Source organism: Ammospiza nelsoni, chromosome 6, assembly GCF_027579445.1.
Source record: "Ammospiza nelsoni isolate bAmmNel1 chromosome 6, bAmmNel1.pri, whole genome shotgun sequence".
NCBI classification, from domain to species: domain Eukaryota; kingdom Metazoa; phylum Chordata; class Aves; order Passeriformes; family Passerellidae; genus Ammospiza; species Ammospiza nelsoni.
Genome location: NC_080638.1, coordinates 53,234,234 through 53,253,277, shown reverse-complemented (window position 1 = coordinate 53,253,277; position 19,044 = coordinate 53,234,234). Strand labels below are relative to the sequence as shown.

General features: G+C 40.5%; 1 protein-coding gene across 1 annotated transcript; it reads right to left on the bottom strand.

The window, feature by feature from the left end:
• Positions 1-972: 972 nt before the first annotated feature.
• Positions 973-11,593, bottom strand: DLK1 (delta like non-canonical Notch ligand 1). The gene is made up of 5 exons (XM_059474911.1): positions 11,278-11,593; positions 10,615-10,678; positions 10,057-10,187; positions 6,379-6,520; positions 973-2,088 (listed from the first exon to the last, which is right to left on the bottom strand). The coding sequence occupies exons 1-5, from the start codon at positions 11,591-11,593 to the stop codon at positions 1,347-1,349; spliced, it is 1,395 nt and encodes a 464-aa protein (XP_059330894.1). The 3' UTR covers positions 973-1,346.
• Positions 11,594-19,044: the final 7,451 nt, after the last annotated feature.

Below are 19,044 nucleotides of genomic sequence, written 5' to 3'. Positions count from 1 at the left end.
AGCCCCACAGGCCCGCAGGAGCTGGAGCTGGTAATGGGGCCCACCAGCCCCACAGGCCCGCAGGAGCTGGAGCTGGTAACGGGGCCCATTGGCAGCTCCAGACACAGCAGGGGATGAACCAGCTCCAGGGGCCACCCGGGGGCTCCTGGCAGCAGCAAAAGCAGACAGGGCCAGAGACGGGGCTGGAGCACAGGTCCAAAGGGTCCTTTCAGCAGCTGGGCTTCCTGCAGGAGTAGTCCAAGCACCAAGTGCAGGCACAGTTTCAGCCCAGCTCAGACAGAACCAGCAGTGCTGGGCTGACCCAAAATGGTCCCACGGGCGGGAGGTGGGTGAGAGCTCCGTGCGAGGCCCCTCAGGGAGGTTAAGAGTTATCACTGCCCCCAGGCCCCTGACAATTTTATGGCTTTCATGACCCCTTGCCTGTTTGCCACTGCTGCTTTTGATTCTTGAAAACCTTGCCCTCTCCTTGAAAAGTGACAGAAAAAGCAGGAGTGAAGAATTAAAAGCAGCTGTCCTATTTCAGGTGACACGTGACATCTTTTCCTTTCTCCACATGACACAGTCATGAAGGATACTTCACTCAGCAGAGGTCTTTAAGAAATATTTATAGAAAAATCAGAATCTGATCCTTTAATCTCTACTAGGTCTCTAAAAAGAAAGACATTGAACACCTTTTTAACATTTTAAAATAGATAAATAGAACAATTTATAGATGCAGGTTTTCAAGTGAGAGACCTTTAACCTGAAGTTAATATCCCAAAGACCTCTAAGATTCTACAGAATCTCTCTTATAAGCATGTAAAAATAGCAACACTGACTGAATAGGTGAGGTATCAGTGTGGATTTGCTCCTGCTGGTTGCAATTTCTAAAGATTTTATCAGATATCAAATGAGTTCAGCATGGACACTTGTTGCAGACATTGCTGTAGAGTAAGGTTTAGAAATGAATAAATAAACCAGTATAGCCCTTAACTGCTGTTTATTAAATAGAAAAAAAAGCATTACTGAGTAATTTGCAAGTACTGTACTTGCCAAATGAACTATGCACAAGACAAGAAAGCTGCAATACAGTTGCAGTGATAAGTTATTTTTTATTTTACAAAAAGTAGCTGCCTTGAAGAGAAATTAAAATAACCTTCCTTACTTTTTAATCCTTTTTTTTTTTTTTTTTACCTTTTATTTTGGGGAATGAAAAAATCCTTAGCAAGACAGATCCATGACATTTCTTCATTGTCACTCAGAACAATTTACAGCAAATATACACACAAATACTGAGGCCAAACACAGGCAATAAATTTTACATATTGCTATGAAAAGTTGCAAGATGCTGCTTGGCTTTCAAGGGCCTAGATGGCAGTGTAGTTCTTAGTGTAATTAGTCAATTTGATCTTCTCTGGGAAGATAATATTAACTGAGAGGTTTTCCCCATTGTTAGACTTCAGAAAAAAGTTCTTTTTCTTGCGCAGGAGATGACTATACTTGGCATTAGCAAGCCACATTTCACATTTTGAAAAGAAAACAATCCCAGTTGTACCCAAGACAACAAGACACGTAAGCAAGCCCAGCACAACAAAACATATCACCTGGCTTCTACTCATTAAGGGATCTGCATTTTGAATTGTTTCTTTCACTGTTATTTTCAGGATTTCTTGTTGTTGGTGCACTGATCTGTGGTGAGCTTTTGAGGGTGGCTTGTAATTCTGCATATGCTTTGTCTCCATATTCATTCCAGAGAGGCTTGTGTTTTTGCTGGGATGTTTGCAGGTCACGCCAACAAATTCTGGTTTGCAGATGCACTCGAACCCTCCCTGGGGATGCTCACTGCAAGTGCCCCCGTTCTCACACGGGCCACTTGCACAGAAAGTGACACGGCTGCTGCAGAGCTTCCCTGTATAGCCATGGGGACAAGAACAGCTGAAACCCACTCCGACATCTGTGCAGGTTCCTCCATTCTCACACGGGCTGGATTCGCAGTCGTCTCTGTCTATCTCACAGAAGTTGCCAGCGAAACCAGAAGGGCACAGACAGGAAGCATGGGGTGCAAAACCATTGTCATCAATGCATGTTCCTCCATTCTGGCAGGGAGAACTAGGACACATGACAAACACAGAGACAAAATTGAAGTCCAAAGGAAGAAATTATTAGGAAACAATTTATACAATAAAAAGAGCTATTTTTCTTTAGAAGAGCCAATTCCGAATGCAAATCCACTGAAGTCAGTGAAGCTGAATAAAAAATGAGTTTGTTCAACATCATTGTCAATACAGATTATAATATCTTCTGCTGACCCTTTGGGCAGGATTAGTACACCAGTATATAGATTCAACCCAATGAGCTGTGAAGGGATTTTAAATTATTTCAAACATTTATTCAAATTAAGCTTCTCACTATTTTTATATATTTTTATATGCTTGGAGCTATTTAGCTAAGCAACTATTCACACAAGACAGAACAAAGACATGAAAAGCCATGGCTGCTTCCTTTCTAGCTGATTATTCCTAAAATAATCTATATATTGTATTGGCAGAAAAAAACAGTGTCACAGCAGCTAGGCATAAAGCTGATTGTTTTTATTCTGCCTGTCTGTTCCATGACACAAACAATTCAGAAGCAAACAGATACTTTCCTATAAACAGCTGTTCAGAGGAAATTTTTGATCAATACAATTATAACAAAAAAATATCAATGAGAGAATTTCAGCCTGGGCAAAGACAGCTGTAATGTGAGAGCAGGACCATATGAAACCAAGTATTTCTACAAACTCTTTTAGTACTTCCCATCTAGCAGCCTGATAACATGTTTTAGGTGACATAAATTAACTGATAGATCTTTTCTATCTTTACAATGCAACTGTGCCTTACTGAGTGTAATGCCAAAAGATGAGGCCACCACTGACTGGCACAAATGTGTTAATTCAGGGGATCTGTGCAAAGTGCTCTTGCTCCTTTAGCTGTCCCTGCTGGCTGACAAGGGTCCCTGAGTCCCAGGTTTACAAATAAACCTCAAACCCTCAAACTTTCACGGCAGTTCATCACACATCAGCCAAGCTTTTAAAACTCACTTTGTAAAATATGAAAAATACTTGGCAAAGTTTAGGACAAGCCTCACTGACAACAAAACTTTTCTTAATACTTATGTATCCCTGAAGACATACAGCACAGTACTGCCTGAGAGTTGAAAAGTCCAAGCTGTTATTTCAGGCCCCCCAATTCCAGGGCAAAGTCCCAGGGGTGATGAAGACCACAGCTTCAGATGCAGACATTTCACATGTGCAGCAGTCAGTAGCAACAGGCTGTTGTGGAATTCCACGGTGGCACACAGAGATTTACAAGATCTGTTGATGTCTGGCTGAGATGACTGTGAAAGAGCTGTAAGCTCCTGTCTACAAATGGTCCCTGATCACAACAAGGCTGGGTTTGTCACCACTGCTCTGGGACTGCCTTTGGTAGAGATTGCTCCAAGCACCTCTGGCTTCACTGGGGACTGAAACACCCAGCAGCCACCCATCAGGAGAGTCTGAACATTCTGGCAGAGGAATCATCTGTCTGCTTTCTGCAGCTTCCACAGTAACTGCTCTGTCCTCTAGTACTGTTCTTGGTAAAAATGCACTAAAAGAACATATTGGAAGTCTGGGAGCAGTATTAGGAAAACAAAACTGGGATTTGACATAGACATGGTTAGTGATAACTTGAGGTAAGGAACTTCAACATATTAACCAGTCACTATGTCTTTTTAATCAAAATATGGAAATTGGAGTTATACAGTCCTTCAGTGGTTATGGCTGTCTTGGAGAACCTAGCACTTTCCCTTAGCTTTACAGGTCCCATGGAAAATTGGACAAGCTGGTTTGTCCAACATAAATGTGTAGAAGTTTGAACCTTCATGGCCGGGTTGAATCTCAGTACTTTCTAGGGAAATGGGAAGAAACTGTTGGAGAACATAAGTTCTGAATTTTTTCCGTTTTCTGAAATTTTCAGAAATGTAAAATATTGAAATAAAAAACAGTTAAGGGGAAAAATGCAGAATTATGAAAATTTTCTTCATTTTTTACTAACAGAGTTGCATTTGTCTATTTTAAATATGTTAAAATAAATAAAGGCTTAATATTAATTTCCTTGAATAAATTCTTCTGCTTTGCATTTTTGGCATACAGCAAGGTGTTGCACATTAAGGGTTAGTTGTAGGAACCATTCCATACCATTCTTTGCTTCCCAGATAGTCTGGTTTCTTTTAGAAAGTACCACTCACTGCTCTGCTTCAGGGCAGGAACCTCCAAACATCACAGAGAGGTCACTACTCCAGATACATGTAAGCAGACTAGAAAAAACACTTTGATTTGTGAATTGCTCTGGTTCCACCTGGGAATATTAAGAAGCCAGCAGTAATGCTCAGTAAAATCAACATTTTTAACATTACCACTGAGGTGAAGAGGAAATGAGAGGTGAATGAAATGGCACCATCTGATGAGGTCTCTTTCTACAATGTGGGATGCACTCTCTGGTGGACTGTGAATTATTAGCAGACACGGAGTGCTTATGCTGACAACAGTTGTCTTTTTGAACTAAATGCAGATTTGCAGAGCCTGCTGCTCATTTTCCGGAAAAAGACAGCTTCCTAGAGAAAAAGAATCACTGCTTCAAGAAAGAAAGCAACTTATGTTGCTTTCTTCAGAAAAATTGTTCACAATTTCCAGGCTAGTTCATCAGCATTCAGTCCAAAAACAGAGTGCCAACACAAAAAAAGGAGTTTCAGCAATTTAAAACCATAAGGTGTTTAAGGAATTACATGGAACTAATCTTTATTATTTTGTTGATGCTGTATTTTTAGAATTCACCTGTTTTTTGGGATAATCATAAGCATATGGGATAAGCATATAGATCCACACTGAATTACTGAAATATTTGGTCTACAGGTGAAAATCAGAAAAACCTATTCATATCTCCAATACTAGGCAAGTAGCTTGGATTTGAGCCATGGCTCTTTCAAGGAGCTTAAATTTCCCTACTGTCAATGAAGAAAAATAGGCAAATCAGAGTAGCTATCTTAGAGGCTGAAAGTAAACCCAGAAAAAACTGTGAGAGTATCCCCCAAATAAAAGTGATGACAAAAAAAATCTACTGAAGTTGTGAAAGAATGGCAATTCTTGCCAGAGAGAGTGAGAGATGTTAATGTTCCTTAAACAAGAATTTACAAGTCTTCAGGAAGATTCAGTCATAAGGTAGATCTGAATACTCATCATTATCTATCACTGAGCAAAAAGAGAACCAGAGGGTATCCATATAGAGCTAGAGAGCAAGAAGGCAATCTCCTAAAAGAAAACTGTGATTTTAGAGTGATAGTTTTACCAAGTTTGTATCCACCATAAAGGCATTCTGCATGTTTATGGGATCAGAACTTTGATGAGCTAGAAGACAGCAGATGCTTCTAGATTTGAACAGAAACCCAAATTCACATTTTCTCTAGCACTGAAAGTCTTCTTTTTTTTCCCAAGCAGTTCTACTAGTGATTTTGGTGGAAGTTCTTTGGCCTGTACCCAGTGCCTCTTGAGCTTTCATTGAGCACCTCAATGAGAAGTCTGGCTCTGTCATCTTTGCTTCCCCCCATCAGGTACTCACACACAATGGACAAGTTCCTCAGAGCCTGCTCTTCTCCAGGCTGAATGACCCAGCTCTCAGTATCTCTTTACAGGAGAGAAGTTCCCTTTCTTTAATCATATCCATGGCCCTTCACAAGTCACTGGACTTCTCCAGTATGGCTGTGTCCTTTTTGTATTGGGTAGCCCAGAACTGGACTGAGCACTCCAGATGTGCCTCAGCAAGAGTGAGCAGAGGGGAGGGATCACCTCCCTCAACCTACTGCACAGCTGTTCTTAATGCCCCATTTCTTTTAAAGAACAGAGAGTAATGGTCTCCCTGCTCTGATGGAAGTGAGATTGTCTCCTTCAGTTAACTATGAGCACATTAGCATATGTTGGTTAAGAAAAAAATGCAAGCTGGTGGGCTAGGTGTTTTCATGCAGACAGCTTCTGTGCTAGCTACTGCTCTTATTGGGCTGTGTATAAATTAGCCCTCACTAGAGGTGAGAGCACAGGATGGGAGTCACTTCAAGTTTTTCTTACAAAAATCATGAGCAGGCATCATAAATTCACCACAATAAAATGTGCAAATTAGCACTTTTAGTACTCAGATTGCGCACAGAAAGCCACACTGATAATCTCTTAAATCTTTAAAATATTAATAGATCCGATTTGTAAAGTTTGATAATATCAGCAACTATCAGAAGCATTGTGTATTTTGACACAGATATAATTCCACTTAGCAAAGAATTCTGAATAATAGAAGTGTAGATTTTAAATGCATGTCAGAAATCAATATTTACCCATTAATAATGCAGGGTCCTTTCTTGAGATGGCAGTTTTTTCCTGTAAATCCCTGGGCACACAGACAAATATATCCTCCATCACCAGTCTCTATACACGTTGAATTATTGGTGCAGGGTTTTGCTGAACATGGATGAATATCTGTTTAAAAATACCCAACAGGCCTTGATTAATCTAATGAGAAAGAGTTTGTGAATGATATACAATACTTCAAATAAAATATAGCTTTAGCAATACTTCACCCTGCATTTTATAAATTCTGATCTATTCCCCCCTTTGTAAAAATGGAATTCAGATTGTTCGACTACTGCAAGCAATTTCAGCTTATTTCTAGCTCTTTCTAGCTCCTGCTTGCAAAATGTGTTTGAATTGCTCGATTCTATAAATAAGTAGGATTAGAAATAAAATATTAGTGTGGAACAAAGAACTTCTAGATAGTCTTAGTCATACTTTCAGAATTTTGGCTTCTCCATGAGCAATCAGGAATTGGGAATTCTCCCTGTTCCCTGCCCATATCATTATGTGCTTATGAACAAATGTTTCATAAAAACAAAGATCATCAATTTACAAAAAAATCTGTTAAAATATCATCTTTTGGCTGGGCTACATTCAACCCTTATATAACTGTACCAGAACAAAGAACTGTATGACGTCTTGACCCAAAGCCACACATCTCATTTTCTTTGCAATTGCCCTGCTGAGCCACTTCCCACTCAAATGATTACTGAATTTTTAAAATAATTAAAACTAAATAAACAAACATTTTAGCAAGCTACTGCAGCAGCTGCAGAGAAGTGCTGACTGGAAGGTATCTGATGCCTCACACACACATATACACACTTTCTAAGAAGATAAAAAGGGATTTAAGAGCATTTATATTTTGCGTCCCACAGAATAACATGAAATTTAGATGATATCATGAGGTACTGAAAAATTTTAACCACAGAAAACACCACCCTTAGCTTTCAAATACAATCTTTCCTGGACAAAAGGTTCTATTTCCTAATGCATTAGCCTATTCTCATTGCAAGACAACTTAGCATGCACTTTTAGTATTTAAAAACTCCAATTTTACAGGGACCAAAATAATCTTAAATGCTTTTTGAAGCAGTACTGTTTGCCAGCTATTTTCACAGACTCTAAAGGCAGCTAATAAAGTGTGTACTTTGATGGAGGAGAAAACATGAACTTTGATGCAGGAGCATGGAAACTCTCTGAAATACATCTATGAATAGGTATGTATATACATATATATATATATACATTACTGTCAATAATTTATGTCAGGTATTTAATTTTAAAATACATCTTAAAAGGGTGTTGTACCAGGTTCTTTTAAAATATAATACATAGTTAGTCTCAATTAGCCCATTTTCTCTATTGTATTTTACGTCTCAAAAGACAACCACCAAGTGGTAACAGATGAAAATGCAAAACCAGGATGTTACACTTATACATATACTATGAGTGGCCTCAATCATATTACCCATAACTAATAGTTCCATCAAACTAAGTTGTCATGCTGCAGTGCATAAAGCAATCACTGAGTGTTTTTGAGGAAGATATGCTCAGTTGTAGTTTGTCACAGGACAATTTTTAAGCTCTGTCTCATGCATTCATAGCACAGGCATTAGAGACTCCACCTGTACTCTCTGATGAGTTTGCCAACATGTGGCCTTGGCAAAGCACTCTGGTGACAAGTAGGACAATTTACTCCCAGCTCACACTGTATGTTGGGTTTTTAGCCCAATTGAGGCCAGGATTCCAGCAGGAGGTCATGCACCTGCTAACACGAGTGTGTCGGCACAGCCTGGGGTGACAGGCTGACAGATCTGATTTAGCAAGCTGGATCAAACACTCTGACTGGGCTCTCATTTTTCCCCCCGAAACAAATTGACTCAATTGATTTTCCCTTTGTTATGGTCGGTGTTTGATGTGGTCCCTGTACTGTGCAGTGTGTATCAGCTGTGCAGTGTATATCTGTGCTGTGCAGCCTGGTTCCAGGGGTGCACACGCTGGATTTCAAGGCTGTGTTTCCATAAGATGAGAAGATGCCATGGCATCATGGAGCCAGTTGGACAGACTCCATTCCAAATTGGTTAACCAGCAGTATTAACACCAAGACCAACTCATAGGTGTCTTTCTTCAAGTGCCTTGTCTGTCCATGTGACTGCAATAACAGTCACAAATGCTACCACTGATTCTGCCCTACGTGTTTAGAGTGGATCAAGCCCAACTCATAACCTGCATGTCTCTAAATTACTAGGAAGGTCATTCTTGGCCTGAACTGAGAACCAGGCTGCCTGTATTAAAAACAGCCACCCAGTCAGTGGCATTATCAAACCAGGTGGTGCTACCTATGAAAATGTGGAACTTTGTATTTGCAGATAAGCAACAGAACTGAGCCTCCTAAGGTGGCAGAGGGGGGACTGATCTGTGCAGCTTTAGAAATCTCTGATTGTAGATCAGAGAAGGACTCATTCCTCCTCGTTAACTGTGATGAGAATCTAGGTGTCTGTCTCAGGTACAAACATATTTGTGAGATGTGTCCAGAACAACATGTGAGAGTTTAGAGTCACATCTGCACCACAGATGTCAGCACTGCTACCACAGCTCCTGCAAACACACCAGGAATGACTTTAGGAAGCCTCTCTCTGCTCATGGGTGCAGTCAGTGAGTTGAGGCTGGCAAAACCTGGTGAGTAAATGAGTAAATGAACACCTGAGAACCTTGCACCAAATTCCATGTCACTGCAAGGATGTGACCTACCTAAAACCTTCTGATTCTTTTAGTCATCTTGAAAATCTTATGCTGTTCAATCTGTCATCAATCACCACTCTGGCTATGTATTGGAGATCTCACGCATGCTCTAAAAATTATGAGCCATATACCAACAAAAGCCTGAAAGGCATGAAGAGGAAATGAGGCCCTGGACACTTGTCCTGTCCCAGCTGCAGCTGTGTGGGCTGAGCAGTGCATCCTCCTGGATGCTCATGTGGTTTCCATCCTGTCAGATCTCTCTGACTGAACATTTGCCTTGTCAGCCAAAATAAACCACCTCAACAAAGGCCAATTCTTCAGCTTGCTGATGCTAAGCTGGCTGATTCTGACTGGCAAAGGGTGAGGGAATGCACACAGAGCTGTGCTTTTCCCTCAGACCTGAGGGGGAAATGGCATTTTGTTCAGGAAGAGCTTTTTCTCAGTTATAGTAATGTTACTTCACTGAATCATCACTGGCTCAAGTAAAGGAAAAATTAAACACAATGTTTTCATTTCAAGAAGTACTAAGAAAATAGCATATATATATATATATATATATAATGTGCTTCATAAATATTTAAAATTATTTAATATATACAAAATAACTTGTATTTTGATTAGAAGAGCTTACATGACAAGAAGGGACCAGTTGTTTGTTGGCCTTGTCCCTGATAATTACAGTTTAAAATATAATGAATTTATACTTGGCTCACATATATGCCCAATTACAAAAGATACTGCATTGCTTCTGCCTAAATTATTATAGAAGTTCGAGGTTTATGTGCTGCTGCCCAGAATCTCCTCATTATCTGGAGCTAACATTAAAAATCAGTTATCCAGAAGGATTTTGCGTGTCTCCAACACCAGGTGGGGCTGCTTCCCCTCGCTTATTCAAGGAGAGAAAAGGATGTGCAAACCTATGTCACAGAGGCTGCCCACCCAGCCCTCCTCGCAGATGCACTGCCAGGGCTTGGCACAGCTGCCGTGCAAGCACCCGGGGAAAGGAACACACTGGTTACAGAGTGCACCCTGCCAGCCAGGCTGACACCTGAAAGAGATAAAAGACAAGACAGAGTTTATTTTTAATAAACATAATTACAAGGATGACCCCCTTTTTGGTTCACAAATGCGCAACAAATAAACTTTTGAATTAGAAATTTTACTATTTGAACAAAAGCATACCATCGGTGCTTCTGGGACACTAGAAGCCGTTTATGTGAAGAAAATAATTTCATTCAGCAAGAAAAAAAAACCCAACTAATCAATGTAAATACTTCATTCTGGAAGAAGGAAACTGAACAGGTATCTAAATATCCATGCTTTCCAGTTACTGCATCCTAACAGAGTGCTGTTTCATTACAGCTCCATATTTTCAGAGACCAAACCATTTCAGTTTCTATCTCTCTTACCAGGACTACGAATTATTTAAGCTGAACACTCCTGTGCTAATACCCCAGTCTGACAGATCTTTTTACCTGCATTCACTGGGAAATTCACAGAATCCATTCTCTGGATGGCAGCCAGCTTTACAGATCACGCCTGGAAGAAGAGATTTATAACATCAAACCAGAAAAATGAGCACAAAAAACCCCTATACGCATGTATCACATCCTATGCACATTACAATGTTTTGAAAAATCCCAGACTGTGAAATGTTCCTTTTCTTTTCTTTTCAGACACATTTTTGCATTGTAAAATTTAAATTAACCTAATCTGGAACGTGTTATAGAATGTTCCTAAAGCGTAAGTGAAATGACATAGAGAATTAATGGCAAAAGAATACAAAGTTACTTTAGCACACCAGAAGTGTATGTAATATCCCTACACACCATTTTAAAGGGGTAATGCCAGAGCAGATTCACGGATGTTGTTTCACGACATGCCACTCCAAATGCATTGTTTCACAACTACTTGAAACACAGAAGTACTTTCAGCCAGAAAAATAAATCCATTTAAAACTACTTGCAATAAAAGTGCTGAACTCATTTCAACCCTACATGGGATGAAAACAACCATTTCCATTAAATCATGCATAAATAACGCAAGTTAAGGAGAAGAGATCTCAGTGGCAGTTTTTGTTTTGTTTGCTTGCTTAAGCATTCGCACCGAGCATCCCTCTGAAGATCCCCGCTAGGCACGGACACCCTGCGCCAGCGCCAGAGAAACGCGCTCCGTCCGCTGCCAGGGAAAAGCTTCCCGACCACACGGGCATCCCCGGCTGGAGCGAGGGCTGGGGACACCTTCGCCGCCCGGGGGCTCCGGGCGGGCTCCGGGCGGGCTCCCATCACCGCCGCTGCCCCGCGGCCCCGGCAAACTCCCCAAACTTTCCCAAGTCGCCTCCCTTCCCGCGGCGGCGGAGCAGAGGGTGCGGGTGTCCTTACCTGGGGCTGCGGGCAGCACGAGGGGCAGCAGGCAGCAGCAGCAGCCGAGGATGCCGGCGGCGCGCAGCCCCATGGCCGGGCCGGGGCCGCTGCGCTCCCCGCGGCGCTCGGCGGGCCCGGCAAGGCGGCAGCGCCCGCCCGGCTCGGGGGGACGGGGCGGGAGCGGCGAGGGAGGGACGGAGGGCGGGGAGGGCTGCCCGCCTCCACCCGCGGGCGGGGAGCTGCGCACCGGGCCGGGCGGACCCCGGGCAGCGCCGCCGAACGGGAGCCGAGCACCTCCAGCTGCTCCAGCTGCTCCAGCTGCTTCAGCACTCCCAGCACCTCCAGCACTCCCAGCACCTCCAGCTGCTCCAGCACCTCCAGCTGCTGCAGCACCTCCCGCAGCTTCAACACCTCCAGCACCTCCAGCTGCTCCAGAAGCTTTAGCGCCTCCAGCACCTCCAGCAGCTTTAGCGCCTCCAGCACCTCCAGCAGCTTTAGCGCCTCCCGCAGCTCCAGCAGCTCAGCCCCTGCCGCGGGCGAGGGGAGGAATCCTGCAGGAGCGCAAGAGAAGGGAGGTCCGGGGCGAGGGGGAGTGTTAAGCACTCCCCTGGTCTCCTTGAAACTTAGTCTGCCTGTCCGCGAAGACCGAATTTGGGGCTTGCCTTCAGAAGTCTGAATTCTCAGTCATTCCCATCAGAGCTCCCACGCTTTCAGGAAAGAACTCAGTGAAGGCAGGGAAAGTATAATACTGTTCTGGTTCTGAGGCTTGAGAATTCAAAAAAGACCCCACCAAAACGCCCCTAAGTGTATCTTTAGTAGTCACGGAACAAATCAAGAAAAAGCATTAGTTTTACCACAAGGCACTTTAAATTCGGCATTTTATTCTGTGAGTGTACGTTTCTCTTTTGTATCTCTTTATTCTTCCTTTGTGCTGTCCCTTAAGGAAATAGATTGGCTATTTCTTATTCTTCGTGTTCCTTCTAGTTCATTGTTTTCCTTTAAAGAAATTCTGCCTGGTTTTTAGGATTCCTGAGGGACCTGTTTTTGCCTGCTGATGCAGTGCTTTCTTCCCTGAGACCTCATTTACTAATTTGCCTGCCTTCATGGGAAGCAACTAGACATCCTTATACCATGGTGAGAAAACTACAATGGGCTAATTCAAGATTACCTGCTCGAAAATGCACACTGGAAAATGCTCATTAGCTTCAGATTGTCCATGTAGTGGCATTTCAAGACAGTGATGTCATGTAGGTTGAAAAAGTTTGCTGCTAGCATTGCTGCCTTTTACTTTTAACCAAGAGTGGAGAAAGTGAAGGACAGAAAAAGGAAGAGTAGAAAATTGGGTTAAAAGAGACCACTCAGGGAGTGAGGTGTGAGAGGCAGACACTCCTTTTTTGAGGTCCTCCAGAAGCTTTGGTATAAGCCATGAGATAAGCCATGCCTATCTGACTCCATAGGCACAGACTGCATCCCTGCCTTTTCTGCTTGTCTTGCTTTCCTTTTACTGAAACATTTAATGTTTTGAGAAGATTACTGTGCCTCACAGCTTTTGCTGTTGCTCACCAGACCAAGCCTTGCTGGGGTATTGGCAATGGTACCCCAGAGAATGTGGAGTGCTAACGATGACTGCTTAACACTTTACCCTGCCCTTCTGTGAGCCTGTTCTTCTGTAGGTAAAAATTAGCAGCTCTTTGTCTGTTCACTTTGCTTTTATTTTTAGTTATTTGTTCACACTCAGGTTGTTATAGGTCCAAGGTTGCTTATTCTTCCCTGAATTGGTAAATTCTCTGCTTGCTGATGTAGAAGCCCTGCCAGGTTAGACCTTTTTGCATTTTTGGACCGAGAGATAACCTGGGTAGTTAAAAGGGTTCCAAGCATTCTGTCATTTCTGTGATACTCCAGTGTTACCATGACCAACTAGTAAAGGAAGGTTTTAATCCTTCTGCCTTCTATCCTAGAAATTTCTCCTTGTATTCTTTCTTCAGACCTCAAGATTAAAGAATCTGTAGAATTCATAGGATTTATTCGTACACTCATCAATGTCAAATTATCTTCTCTAATTTGCATTGTAAATAGGGGCTCTGACATATGATGACACATCTTCTATTTTCTGAGATAACTACTGAATACCTGCTGTATTTTTCAAAACTGACATCTTACAAAAGATCATCAGGAAAATCTGTTTCTCACAATGCTATGTACAATGTTGTAATGGCCATTGCAAAGGTCAATTTTTGTATTTTTCTCTCTTTTCAGGCTTTTTAAAATTGATACACTGTTAAATAAAAACTACCTAATTTTTAGAACAACTCTACTTCTTACTCTCCTGTGTCTCAGGGATGCCTCAGATTACTGAAAATAGGAAAAATTTTAATTTTCCCATGTCTTCTACTTTCTTCAACTGTTATCTAAGTAAATCTTGCTAATTTTATTTCTAAGACGCCATAATCCTTTTCTTTTAGAGTCTCTCTGTTGGAACAGAATCTGTCCAGATACTAATCCAAAAATAATTTCAGAACAAAAACGCAGCATTCTGTAAATCCAGGCTAATTCTCTTCTCTCCCCTCCTTCCACCTGAGTAAACCAAGCTGAAAATCATTTTTACTTGGCTTGTTTACTGCCAAAAGCACTCTGATCCAAACCTCCATTTTCTCCATAACACTTCTTGAAAATTACAGTAACTGTGTTCTATGTTTCAGATCTTAGTGATTTCTACTCAGGACAACCTTAATTTTTTTTTACCTTTTTGTGTCTTTCCATTAGAAATTGGAAAGGAAAGAATCTCGTGCAATAGATGTCTGGGTATGGAGATCATCCAAGGTATACAGACTGCACTTATTTCTTCACCTAAATATACTTGAGTGGTGAGTGCAGATTGAGAAGCACTGAAAGAATACAAGAAAATGTATTTTCTTGTATTTTATAGCGCACAACTATCCTTCATTCTTACACAGGAATAAGAAACATGTTCATGGACTGAAATAATGGAAAAGGCAGATTGAGATTGAGAATTAAACTTGGCAAGAACTTCCTTTTGCACACTGAACATAGAAACAGAGTTCTTCATCCTTCTGGTCAGCAATGTGCAAGGAGCTTTGCTAAGTGTGAAAATGCAGAAACAACAATAAGTACTTGAAGCTATGCCTTGCTAGGAGCTCCTGTGCTCCCAAGATCCTGTTTGCCTACTACTCTAACATATTTTGACTGGAGAGAAGTAAAATCACATTTTTATTTCACTGTTGCAGGAATCTGAGGCTGGAGAATCTGCATCAGTGACAAGAAACACAAAGCAATTAATTGGTACTACAGCTCCTGAGGGTCCCTGAAAACTCTGCTAGCTGGAATCTGAGGCTATCAGCAGTGCCACAAACCATAAAACAAATGAGACCTTGCATGGTAGGGTGAAATAAGTTTCATTAATTTGGACTACCCTTATACATATTGCAAAGAGAAAGGGAAAAATATCAATTACAGGGCAGTGCCACCTGCCTGGCACTTTGTGAATTACTGTATCAGAAACTGTCAGTGGAGATGTTCATCTTTCATCCCTTGAAGTGACCCTGTCAGCCATGAATATATGCAGGTATAAAGTTCTAGGCTCTGTTACCTGATTTTACAAGTTTATACTCAATGACTGGTGCTGTCCATTAGAAGAAAGCTCATCAGTTGCAGCTGGAGCCCTGAGGAACTATTTTTCACTCTTTCTGTAAGGCTGTCCTATCCTTAGGTGTGCTGGGAGCAGATGGGCTGAGCCAGCCCACACACTAGCTGGGTTTGAGCAGAGCATCCTCTCTCTCCTTGCCTCTCGCCCCTGCCGTGTCCCAGATGCACAGTGGCATTTGTGCCCCCATGCCAGCCTGACTTGTGCTGCCTCTGGCTCCTCAGTGCACTGAGCTGGCAGGTGACTGACAAGAAAAACATGAAATTATTCCTGCTGTCACCATACCTTTCTCAAAAACGTGTTTGTGCACTCACAGAAGAAAACAGGTGAGTGCCTGCAGACCTCACTGGGGAGACAGGCACCTTGTCCAGTTCTGGCTGTATAAACCAGAAAGTTTTTCTTCACAGAATAGATTTCACTGCACAGAAAAGTTGCAGCTATCACCAGTGAGCTAGAGATTGCCAAAATATATTATTTTTAGCATGGTAAATTTTCCCCATTGGATTGGTAGCCAAAATGTGTAGAGCTAAAATACACAGCAATAATTTACAGGAGTTAAAGCCAAGTTCATTCCCTTGCCTAGTACTGAAAATCCTCACAGCCTCCCTCTCTAACTATTATCAAATCAGTAGCTCAGTGCTATCTATCACCCAATTACTATAGCACAGAGGATTCTGCCAGCTGTTTTGGAAAGTATATTATATGAAATCTTGGCTGCTCTGAAGACTGAGGCAAAACTTCCATCACTACAGCAGGTTTCTACTGTCTGTAGCAAACTTGATCAAAAAATAGATGTGATTTTCCCCTTACTCTGTGTGAGGAATGTCAGAGATGTTGCCATCCCTGAGATCATAGTCTAGCTCTGCTTTGATATTTTAAGGAAGTAGACCTAAATGTAGAAATTTTCAGAAAGATTCTACATTCAGAGTCTTCTGTCAGATGCATGAACTTAGCAATTAAAATACAGGGTCAAGAAATAATACATAAAAAGCAGAGCAAGACAACAGCAAAAACTTTTTTTTTTCCAGTAGTTTTTTCCATCCTATTATTTCACAGCATAAAAAGCTGAGAAACTGGAGGACCGTAGGCATAAAATAAAATACATTCAAGAAAGACATGACTCTGTCACTAATGCAAACAAAAATGAAATCTTATCTTAAGCTGTTACAAACAAGAATACGTGTGCGTTGAAAGAAATCTAAGCAAGGGCATTTTTCAAAGATCTGGAAGAGTATCACTGTCAGTTTATATAGGAGTAGTGGGGTGCCTGTTCTTGAAATATAGAAAAACATAGAGAGTTATAGAATAACATGTTCATTAAATGACACTGTGAGAATCATGACTAGATTTTTTAGTATAAAACCAGAGAAATTATAAGAGATGGATCCATCATAATGTGTGAAGCCAGGAAAGACAAAAATGCAAGAACTTGTAGCAGACAGAAGTAATGGCCAGTACTGTACTTGGAAGAATAATTAATTTAGCCTGGGTATATAGACATTTTTTTCTAACACTGAGGTTGATCAGATAGTATAACAATTTGTCACCAGAGTAGAAGCAAAATAATTAATTAGGTGTCTTTAAGGGAAGGTTAAGTACACTTATGAGGAGACTAATATAAAACCATAATTACTTGAAGCAGGTGTTTGGATTAGATCATCCAAGATGTCCCTTTCAACGCCATAATTTATGATCCTGTGATATCTTTTGGTCAGGCAAACATTCCCTTGCAAACTGTTATTAAAAAAAGCCTGAATCCTAAGGATTTTTAAAAGGTAGTTGACAGCCTGACAGATGTCAGTGGTAATTAGGAAGTTTTTATCACAACATGTCTGATACATCCAGCCTGCTATACCAACCTGGAGATGCAGATAATGTTCAATTTGTAAATCACATCATGTTATGTGTTATTTTCCTGCACTGTGAAAGATTTGGTGCAGTGAATAAAAGTGTAGATTCTTACTGGTCAGCCAGTAAACAGAACAATTTTTCTGGCCTTGTTAGTTGAATTGCATCTTAAAATATATTTTTAAGTATTTGCCTGAGGCTAGAAAAATAATTTTACTTCCTACATAAAACATAACTAGATCTGAGACTACATTTCTGGACAGGGGCTGACTGTGTTTTCTCCAAAGGGGAGAAAGCAAGAGAGGGAAAAACAATCTCTCTGTTAAAGCACAATGTTCTTATGGTTTTCTGAACTGACAGAATAAATTATTCTGTCTTCTGTGGAAGGGATATTTATAAAGAAAAATGAACAATTCACTGTGAGACAGACCTATATCCAAATTAATAGCTTAGTTTTATCTTCATGGAGTTTGAAATGATAAAGAGCCATCCGGAACTAAATTTTTGAGAGAGGAAATTCAACATTGAATCACTATTCATGTCTTTTGGAAAATTGTCCATATATGAATAATACAGAAAGAGGAAGCACTGCCACATGTATCTGAGTGTGTGTAAAATTTATTTAAATTTAGTCTTTATAAGAGCTTTCTCTCTCTCTCTATGCTAACTATATATGAAGAATGAACAGGAAAACACACAGATCTAGAGGAAGTATATGACAGAAAAATAAATGCAGGAAGAAATATCTTGTAAAATCATCATTTATCAAAACAGAGTGGAGGTACTCTGACAATGTACAACTTTTGCACTCTGAAAATTCCAGTGTGCTCTGATTCTAACAGTTTCAACCTGAACTCTAATACTTAGAGGAGCCTGCTGTTCTTAAAGCTTTGAACTGTCCCTGATGGAGGCTTTAGGTGACAAAAAATAAATGAAAAATAATCCACATGCCTTTCTAGACTCATTATTGCTGTCAGAACTCTGGTTGCTATTCAGTTTTCAATTTTGTCTTGATCTCTGCTGGATTTTTTGCAAACTACAGAAGGAAGCTGTTATTTTCAGTCTTAGTGCTTTCTCTGATTTTGAGCCATTTTAAGGGAAAGATGCTGCATTTTCTTCCATTAGATACAAGTTATAACAGATCCATTGCTGTTATTTATACACCCTCACATATGGGTATGTTCTGCTGATTCTGTCACATGACAAAAATGTTTCCGGTGTTTTTGCTTTGTTTTTCTTCTGGCAAAGAGACCAGATCATTCCTCTACTCTGTGTTTTTGGATTTTTTTGTTGGTTTTTGTTCAGCTTTCTTCAAAATATGTTTATTTTTTCAAATTTCTGGGTTTTTTTTAGTACACATACACTAATTCTAAAAATCAGGTGAGCTTAACTCTGGAGTAGTCCTAATTCATGGGGTTTTTCATAGTTCTCCCTTCTTATAAATGTCTCTAGGCTGTACAGTTTTTTCCTTTTCCATACTGTTTCTAATTAGTTTTTCTTCTGCTACTTTTTTAATGTGGTGTCTTATCATTATGGTTTTCATTGCTCTCTCTAATGACACCATTAAGCTATAAAATGGAACCTGAACTATGTTGTATTTGCATTTTTATGGTTAACTTGCATTTTTTCTAGGTCTATTTAGTCTTTAATTTGTTACAGGATATTATATAACCATTGCTTGAAAATGATCAATTTTGATGAAATTTCTACTGTTCTCTATCAATGCATTTTTTTCCTCCTGGGTGAGGGACACATGAAGAAACTGCCTCAAGAGTATCATTCCACTTGTAAATGTGAGGATAAGATTTTATAACAATTGGTGCCATAAAAATAATTATTGGAGAATTAAAAAGAACCCAAACCACAAGGAATATCTGAGGGGAATAATAAAGCAGAATAGGCCAGAAACAGTCATTTTTGCCATAGCCAGAAGCTCTTTCACTCAGTCTAGCATCAAGGTCAAGGAAAATAGAGATTGGCAAATTGTCAACCCTTTATACACAAGTAATATCAAGAAAGAAATTTTCACAAAG